The sequence below is a fragment of the Phyllopteryx taeniolatus genome, chromosome 19 (genome assembly GCF_024500385.1).
Source record: "Phyllopteryx taeniolatus isolate TA_2022b chromosome 19, UOR_Ptae_1.2, whole genome shotgun sequence".
Taxonomy (NCBI): Eukaryota; Metazoa; Chordata; class Actinopteri; order Syngnathiformes; family Syngnathidae; genus Phyllopteryx; species Phyllopteryx taeniolatus.
In genome coordinates, this window is record NC_084520.1 from 5592177 (window position 1) to 5602384 (window position 10208).

The following is a 10208-nucleotide window of genomic DNA, read 5'->3' on the forward strand; positions in this document are numbered from 1 at the left end:
CTCACACATTCACTGTCAGACACACATTGTGCTTGTACACATGGTAGACGGACACACATACATTGTGCTGGTTCACATGGCAGACTGACACACCTCTTTCTGAGTCATACTTGAGCAATGAACCAACTGAAATGTGGGATTGGATGGTAAAGGAAAGCGATTGGGCAGCATGAGTGGAGAACGGAGTAACAAGGATAACAGCGATGACAAGGAACAGGACGATGGGAAGCTTTAAAAAAAACCAAAAAACTAACAGTGTTAACCTTCCCTCCCTTTGATGAACACATACAGTAGCTCACTTCAACCTGAAGCCAGTGTCGCCCACAAAGATTTAACACAACCACAAGTCATCAATCTATAGCTTCTTAATATCATTTAATGCCCTTCACAGCTATGGCAGAGATACAATTACATCCAGATTTACTTTGCTTGTAGCTGGCATCATCTGAAATATCAGACTGGGGATTATGCCAAAGTATGGGCACAGCTTGCTGATAGAAAAAGAGCGTAATGTAAGCATAGGCCTTTTTAGTCCATTGCAGGGGGTGGTGGGGCGGGGGGGGGGGGTGCGCTGAAGCATCCCTAAAATGCATCCCAGCACTCCCAAAATTTGAGATAAAAACAAAATTTAACTGTATGTCATTTTTAAACAACATAGAAAAGGTGTAAAACCATACAGTACTTGGTTGAAATGTAATATTTGAACAACAAAAATACAGCACCCCCCATTGTCTCAAAAATGGTTTGCTCCACCCAATCCCTCCCACCTCTCCCTGGCTGGGCTCTACCCGCATAGAGAAATATGCTGCCTTCCAGTGATATGACATAAATACCAGGCTTAAACCAGGATATGTGGCACATTTCTTAGAAGTTAATTGTTGTCTCATGTACATGTGATTATATTAAAGCCACGGTGCTTCTAAATAGTCCAATGTACAAAACATTGAAATGTATCTAGCCTGGCCAGGAGCACTGCACACCTAAACCTCAGATCCTAGAATCACCTCTTGTACAAAAACAAACAAACAAACATAATTCTACATTCCTTGACTGTGGTTAACCATCTCAAAGAACTTTATTGTCCAACAACTGTGCACTGAAATGTTCTATCTAAGCTGTGGTGGAGGTACAAGGTAAAAAATGTAGACAAGGCAGCCACAGTCAGGCAAAAACTGCTGAAAGAAAGAACAAAACAAACAGAGACAAACAGGCATGCAAAAAAATATGAAGTTTAGAAAATTTATAGGAAAAAAAAGTCATTTGTGAGCTCATTTACAGCTATGACATTTTTGCTGTACTTTTGTTCTACTGTTTCAACTGTTTTTTTCAATTTTGACAATCAATAATCTTAGTATGCAAAGTCGGATACTGAAAGCTGTTCTCAGAAGAGTTTAGTAGGATTTGGTACATAAAGTGATGTTCTGTAATTTGTTTAAAATGCATGTTTTTAGCTCAATTGAATGAAAAAAAACATACACTTTAATGATATATTTTAAGAAAATAATACCACCATATCATAACAGGCACATATTTTTTCATTTGTCTTGTAGCAAAAAAAAGTGCAATTTTTTTGGTGGTGTTTGCACATGCACACATAGCTCATGCAGTGATGCCCAGGTTTTAAAAAAAAATAGCTGCACTATGGCGTTTTAACATTTCAAGTCTGCTTATACAGTAGTAACCTACTGTAGACTATAGATGAATTTTGTGTACTCAAGAAACATCTGAATATATGTGTAATGCTTTATTATATTGATATGTTATTTATAATTGTTCAGCTTTAGTATCCACGTTTCTGTTTATACAATTGAGTAAGTCGATTCCTACGAATCCCATATTCTATTTTTTATATCTTCAAGATAAACTAAACCTGACAAGAACAGATATAGGCCATATTGGTCTGATCATTTGTCACTTCAAAAGTACACTTTGTCTCTTTCATCACTACATTTGCTGTTGCTTCAGGCTTTCTGCCACCCTGCACTCTCTCGTTGACATTTCTGTGGATAAAATATTCATTGAGAAAGTTCCCGACGTGAAGGATTCATAATGAGTCTTGTTGGGGTGGATTTTCCTGTTGCAGTCAAACTCTTTCTAAATGTTCTTTCATAGAGTTACAAATTACTTGTTTGGGAAATAAATTAATAAGCTTTAATGGTCATTACAGTCACATTTTCCTTCCAGGGTACATCAACAAGCCATCCATCACTCTTTCTCTGCTTTCACCCATTCAATTTATGAAACTAGAAAAAAATAGAAATTAGTCATTCATATCGACAAATAAGTAAATACATTTAATGCAGCCAGAGGACAATGAGCTTCATTAGCTAATTTAATGGATATTACATCAATATAAGTGGCTGGGTGGGACCTGTCTATGACTCTTTGGAATACTGAAATTATTGTATCCAAAGTAGGGTGCGAGACTCTTCCCCCTTCTGGCAACCCACCAAGCAGCTGCAGTAAATCCATGTTGGTCCTGCTCCCCAAATGCTCGACACTCTTAAACAAGTTTACTTTACACCTTGTGGCAACAACAATTTATGCCTACCACCTGGAAATTTTAATACCCCTTCACAAGGTGTCCTCCAAGTCTATATTCCTCCATATTCTTACTGTAGTTTACACATCCTACAGGGAGAGAATTTTGCCTCCTTTCCTCCTGTAATCCCTGTATCTGCCCCTCCCTAAAGGACCAGTGCTATTAATTACATTTCGTCCATGGAGGAACAGAAGACAGAAAGAAAGTAAATGTGAAACTTCCGGTTACATTTATCTCTGTTAACGCTGACCCAGATTCAGCTAGAAACCTTGTGTGTATTAGCCTGTGTGATTGTCTGTGTGTGCGTGTGTGTGTGTGTGTGTGAGACAGATAGATAGATAGATAGAGAGCGAGAGAGTGAGAGAGAGAGAGAGAGAAAGAGAGAGGGGGACAGAGAGAATGAATTGATAAAGTACAGCTATACACGGAATGCTTGTATCCATTTAGATATCAGTGTGAGAGTGGTGGACACAAATGCAAAGGTGTGGAATAAAATTCATTTGTACACTCTGAACTGGTCGCTAGTCAATCACAGGGCTATTTTTTTTCAATCATAATAAAAGGTATAATGTTGACTTGCTAGCAACACAGATTAACATGTCAAAACATCATTACCAGGGAACAGCATGAGTAGCCCCACCGCTATTATTAAAACACCAAGCGCCCTTATTTCACGCAGCAACCATTCTGCGGAATTGCCACTTTCTTATTCATAAAAACCTGACCCAGTTCTACAATTATAGCATGCAGTTAGCTGTTAAATTATGCCTACAACTCGGAAAAAAATGTATCTTCCCTGACGTTTTAAGTGTTTTGTGTTATTTGGGCTAAAATGTCTCTGTCGACTGGCCCCACGTGCGTTGCCTTGCAAGTCAGCGGCGAACCGGTCGGGATCCACCATCTTGTGGCCCCTCGCCAGCCTGACAGTGGTTAGAGTAGCCGACGGAGGGCCAGCGCAACGGCGTTAGGGTCGTCAGCCACACAGTTGCCAGCCGCACGTTGCATGGCGAGGAGGAGGAGGGTAAGCTATAGGCGCTTATGGCACACCCTTCAGAATTTCAACTGACGCCAAGGAGGGAAAACTGCTGGTCATTACGCCCAGGCTCAAAGGATGCTTCTCTGTAGCCCGTGAGAGCGTGTGCAATCACGTAACAGCATGTGCAATGAGCGAGCATGACGTGAGAGAAGTCATGGATTTGATTGACAGCTGACATTTCCAGGGAGGCAGGATTTCAGAGCACACCCACAGTGTCTGAAAGCTGAAAGAACTGCTCAATTCGTGACCATTTTGCAATTTTTTTTATCAACACTTCTCTGTGGTGTGTCAAATTTGTCACATTTCTGTGGGGCCAATTATGTATTACTCGTGCACTCGCTGTAGTTGTCTCGCCATGCTGCACTATTTGCATATACTGGCCACTCATGCCAGAGTAGCATCTGCTCCATTTGCACACTGATTGAGGAGTATCCGTAACAATTGCACAACCATTGTCCCAGATTATCGCACTACTCGTCACTTTAAACCGCATACACTCCTTGAAGTCTCAGCGCCCTTTGCACAACGGTCATTGCACCGGACTATTGCGATATTAGTCATTCAAACTGCTGCTAGAGGACTGCATCTTTTTGCACAATTGTTTTTTGTCAATGTCTTTATGTCTCCAAAGTGTTCTGTAAATTGACTGTCTGTTGTACTAGAGCGGCTCCAACTACCGGAGACAAATTCCTTGTGTGTTTTTTTGGACATACTTGGCAAATAAAGATGATTCTGATTCAAGTTACTTTTTTTTTTTTTTTGCCTCTTTGGTGCATCTTTAATGAATAATTTACTGACTTAATATATAAGCGGACAGGAGTGAGTACAGCATAAAATTTACAATAATTTCAAATTACTTAAAAAAAGGTTAAGATAAGATAACCTTTATTAGTCCCAACAATGAAATTTGCAGTACAGAAAAAAAACCACATCAAAATTATACCCTTCTTCATTTAGATTAGGATTGAATGATTGCTCTATATACAGTATATTCATCAGAATCAGAATCAGAATCATCTTTATTTGCCAAGTATGTCCAAAACACACAAGGAATTTGTCTCCGGTAGTTGGAGCCGCTCTAGTACAACAGACAGTCAATTTACAGAACACTTTGGAGACATAAAGACATTGACAAAAAACAATTGTGCAAAAAGATGCAGAGTCCTCTAGCACTTAGAGCAGTTCGAATGGCTAATATCGCAATAGTCCGGTGCAATGACCATTGTGCAAAGGGCGCTGAGACTTCAAGGAGTGTATGCGGTTTAAAGTGACGAGTAGTGCGATAATCTGGGACAATGGTTGTGCAAATGTTACAGATACTCCTCAATCAGTGTGCAAATGGAGCAGATGCTACTCTGGCATGAGTGGCCAGTATAATAGTGCATATACTGGCCACTCATGCCAGTATATGCACTATATGCATCCATCCATCTATCAATCCATTTTCTGAACTGGTTATCCTCATGTTTGCGGGAGAGCTGGAGCCCGTTCCCGCTCACTTTGGGCAAGAGGAGTGGTACACGTTGGACTGGTTGCCTGCCAATTGCAGGTGACATAAAGTATAAATCAATAGGGTAATCAATAGGCGGCCCCTGAGCTGCAACCGGCCTGCCAGTATTCTATTTGTGGCCCCCATACTGTTATTGAACCTTTCCAAAATCAGACAAGATCGGGGGGTTCTCATTGTAGCATGGCCGAAAGCCACACATCGCACAAGTCAGTGCGCAGACAACCAGCCCATTCATCATGTATGTGAGGCTTCCGTGCATGAGGTTGACGTATACTGTGTGGTCAAAAAATTTGAAAATTTTTTTCCTTCACTATGCATTTTGGTTGGGTCAGGACGTGCAGACTGGGACTTGTCTCCATGCCGATGATAGACAGACAGTATTTAAAAAAAGCTCGAAACTCATTCATTGGGAGGGAAAATATTTTCATCTCTATAACGTAGCTGCCTTAAATATTTAATTTTCTTTGTGTTGATTATTATATTTATTATTTGAGCGGGCCAATTCACGTGTTTTGCGCATGGGCAGTAGCATTGAGGTGGCTGGCAGCAGAGCGTGCAACTCATTTGGTAGCATGTATGTACTGGATTTTACATTTCGTGCGGCTGTGTGCGTCAATGACAAAGTGTTTAGCGACACACAAGTGCCTTGTTAGTATTAGCCATTACTTGTTGCATCAGAATGCCTTATTAGCGTGTTTTACATGATGTTTATTAGTCAAAGTATTGATCGCTAAGTAAGCTACTTTTTTAACTGGAAATGGTACACTTTGTCTTTCAGAATAAAACAACAAAAATGTTGCAAACCTAACAGAGTTCATGATATTTGTCAGTGTACTCGTTTTTTTGTTCTTGTGAGTTATTCTATGTTTGGGTTTACTTGTATTCGTTCATACTTAAAGTATGACGCCCCATATATACAGTATTTCCACTTTTATTGTGGTTCCTTGTGTTAATATGTAAAAAGAACATTATTCTTATCCCCTTCTTGTTGCATTTTGTTTTATTATTCAACTACAACCCCAATTCCAATGAAGTTGGGACGTTGTGTTAAACATAAATAAATACAGAATACAATGATTTGCAAATCATGTTCGACCAATATTTAATTGAATACAAAGACAAGATATTTAATGTTCAAACTGATAAACTTGATTGTTTTTGGCAAATAATCATTAACTTAGAATTTTATGGCTGCAGCACTTTCCAAAAAAGCTGGGACAGGGTCATGTTTACAACTGTGTTACATCACCTTTTTCTTTTAACAATTTTCAATAAACATTTGGGAACTGAGGACAGTAATTGTTGAAGCTTTGTAGGTGGAATTCTTTACCATTCTTGCTTAATGTACAGCTTCAGTAGTTCAACAGTCCGGGGTCTCCATTGTCGTATTTTACGTTTAATAATGCGCCACACATTTTCAATGGGAGACAGGTCTGGACTGCAGCCACGCTGTTGTAACGTGCAAAATGTGGTTTGGCATTGTCTTGCTGAAATAAGACGTTGCTTGGATGGCAGCATATGTTTCTCCAAAACCTTTATGTACCTTTCAGCATTATGTACCTTTCAGCATTAATGTTGCCTTCGCAGATATGTAAGTTACCCATGCCATCGGCACGAACACAGCCCCCCCATACCATCACAGATGCTGGTTTTTGAACTTTGCGTCTATAACAGTCCGGATGGTTCTTTTCCTCTTTCGCCCGGAGGACACGACATCCACAATTTCCGAAAACAATTTGAAATGTGGACTCGTCGGACCACAGAACACTTTTCCACTTTGCATCAGTTCATCTTAGATGAGCTCGGGCCCAGACAAGCCGGCGGCGTTTCTGGGTGTTGTTGATAAATGGCTTTTGCTTTGCATAGTAGAGTTTCAAGTTGCACTTATGGATGTAACGCCGAACTGTATTTACTTACATTGGTTTTCTGAAGTGTTCCTGAGCCCATGTGGTGATATCCTTTACACAGTGATGTCGGTTTTTGATGCAATGCCGCCTGAGGGATCGAAGGTCACGGGCATTCAATGTTGGTTTTTGGCCTTGCCGCTTACATGCAGTGATTTCTCCAGATTCTCTGAACCTTTTGATGATATTATGGACCGTAGAAATTCCTTGCAATTGTACGTTGAGGAACATTGTCCTTAAACTGTTCGACTATTTTCTCACGCACTTGTTTACAAACAGGTGAACCTCGACCCATCTTTGCTTGTGAATGACTGAACAATTCCGGGAAGCTCCTTTTATACCCAATCATGGCACTCACCTGTTCCCAATAAGCCTGTTCACCTGTGGGATGTTCCAAACAGGTGTTTGATGAGAATTCCTCAACTTTCTCAGTCTTTTTTGCCACCTGTCCCAGCTTTTTTGGAACGTGTTGTAGCCATAAAATTCTAAATTAATGATTATTTGCTAAAAACCATACAGTTTATCAGTTTGAACATTAAATATCTTGTCTTTGTTGTGTATTCAATTAAATATATGTTGAACATGATTTGCAAATCATTGTATTCTGTTTTTATTTATGTTTAACACAACGTCCCAACTTCATTGGAATTAGGGTTGTATTTTAATTTTAATTTTAATTCATGTCAAAATGGAAATGACATTATATTTCAGTTTCTTTTTGATTTTTAAAATGAAAATTACATTTTGTTTCGACTAGTATAGTATTATCGCATGTGGCCTAACTAGATTTAAATTTGCAAAGTTACGTATAACAATTTAATTCGGCACAGATGGAATGTGGAGTGAAGGGTACATTTCTGTATAGTTGGTAGCCCAGAACAACAGAGATAACTTGCACATTTTCTATTGCTTGGCTACAGAAAGAACACTGCTAATTAGAAATGGCTCAAATGCATGGCTATATCCATATTAACCTACCATTTCAGATAGAGACATGGAGAGCGCTGTGTATAACCATTTTCTTCTTACTTACACATTGATTTCCAGGCTGCATTTGTCTCAACCAGTTCAACAATCGACAGTGACAACAATATGCTTTATTTTTTTTTGGGTGTGTACTAAAATAAAATGTAACTGTTGGCAGTGTACTTACTTTGGTATATACTGTATTATAAAATGTAACTGTTGGCAGTGTACTTACTTTGGTATATACTGTATTATAAAATAGCAACTTAAAGATGTTCCTGCAGTTCTTCAGTTACAAGTCTCAACACTTTTGCATCTCTAAAAAATAAAAAAAGACCAGAGCAGTCTTGTTTTGATGAGGCTGGTGCAACAACGTGGTGCAGTGGACAGTGGATGGTTCGCGGACAGTGTAAGAGAGCTGTGAAAGACAACGTCACAACAGAAAAAAAAAAACAGCGAACAGAATTTCCAGTGGACTGAGGGCTGATGGGAGAGAGGCAGGAGGGCGGGAACACGTGATGGGACCCTACCTCCCATGATTACTGCACTTAGAACCCCTTCCACCATGGTGGGTGGTCATGGTTGGTGGCGGTGTGAGGAGTTAAGGGATAAAGCAGAACATGCTGGGAACGGGGTACCTTTTAATGTGCCTTCAGAGAGGGCCCAACTCAACCCTGGAACCATTAAATCTAGAGGAATGAGACTATGTTAGTAAGGAAACGGGAGAAGGAAACAAGAAAGGAAGGACAGATGGAAGAGAGTCAAAGAGAGAGAAAGAGAGAAAGAGGGATGGAGTAAGACTAGAAGGAAGCAGTGAAAGATTAAGCTGGTTTATGTTCCTATATTTTGTCTTTCCATTGATTCTGAGTCCAGTTCTTTGGATTAGCACTAGCTATTTGTTTTTATACCGACAAAAAACGCAAGAAACAACTTTCACCTGAACCATAGCCCATAATTCATATCATTTGACCATAGATTTTACCAGCAAACTAATCTCCCATTTTTATCTTGGATAGATTGCAGAAATCTCCAATATCTGAACACCATCTGATCCAAGACTGCCCAGTACATGCCCATAAAAAATCCTGGAAAAGGAATCCTCAAAATAAGGTTGCCACAATCCCAAGTGGGATGAAGTACAGGAAGGTTTTGAGTAGTTCCTAAAATAACCAATGGGCCTGAGTGTGCAAGGGTTGGATTTCCCCCAGGGGTCAGAAATGTAGTCTTTAAAACATAGTCATCTGTATTTCTCAAGATCGATACATTCAAATACCAAGTACTCAAACGATCATAAACATAGTTTTAAATCATTTCTTCAGCTTGAGGACACCAGAGTCCACTGCGCCTTGTGGATATGTATTCAACAAGTGCATCTGTAACTGCTTAACTCTTGTATGGCACTTTTCAATGCTAGCAGATGCCAGCATGCGTTTTAGGTGTAAGAGGCAGTGGAATTATATTAAATGACTCAAGCAGTTTGTCACCAACTCCTCTACAGCCGAAGGGGAGGGGGACAAGCAGTGATTTAACTCCTGAATGTCTTCCATTGATCTAAGACCACATCTTTCAAGCTTTGGCCGATCCCTGCCCCAGCGGCTGTACTAAAACAACATGCAAGAAGAGGGGAAGGGAGGGGGGGTCATCTTGTTTTAGCTCAGGGCAATTAATGACCAACAACTCCCCCTCCCTCTAGCTCTGTAAACCACCATGCAAGCCCCGTCTATAAGAACTCAAAGGGCATGCTCCAAGGGGACCAACCCAAGCATGACGTCTACAGTAGACAGGCAGGCTAAGGCAGGATGGGGGCAAAATCATCTTTCCTCACTCTGCAAACTGACTCCATCAAGGTAGCTTTCCTTGAAATCCAACTTCATCATTAGTTTGATGTTGGAGTTGAAGAAAAAGCAGCCAGAGTCTGTAAGGGTGTTTGCAGTGTCAGAGCAAGCGACCACAAGACTACAAGAAAAATAGCCACAAGTCGAGACCCGAGAGGGCTTTCGCGGGGAAGGAAGAGGGCTCTACCACAAAAAAAAGCACTACTTTGATACTAGATTACCAATTACGTTTGTCTAGACTCGGCGAAATGAAAAGGCAAACAGAAAAAAAGGCTCAGGCTCAAACCAAGCAGGACTCAGAAAGATGTGGAAAGACTACCGACCAGCCAGCTCCTTCTCCTTACTCCGTCTCTTTTTCTCCATGCGTTTCAGTCTCTTCTCCTCCCTGCGCTTGGCCTCCTCAGCCTCCTGGTGG

General features: G+C 40.4%; 1 protein-coding gene across 1 annotated transcript in view; it reads right to left on the bottom strand.

The window, feature by feature from the left end:
* Window positions 1–10208, bottom strand: part of cacna1g (calcium channel, voltage-dependent, T type, alpha 1G subunit) — a 256127-nt gene that overhangs the window by 31951 nt on the left and 213968 nt on the right. The window contains exon 27 of the mRNA XM_061755517.1: window positions 10138–10208. This exon is cut by the window's right edge and continues 122 nt beyond it. Coding sequence (XP_061611501.1) covers window positions 10138–10208 — 71 coding nt within the window. The remainder of the gene's footprint in view (window positions 1–10137) is intronic.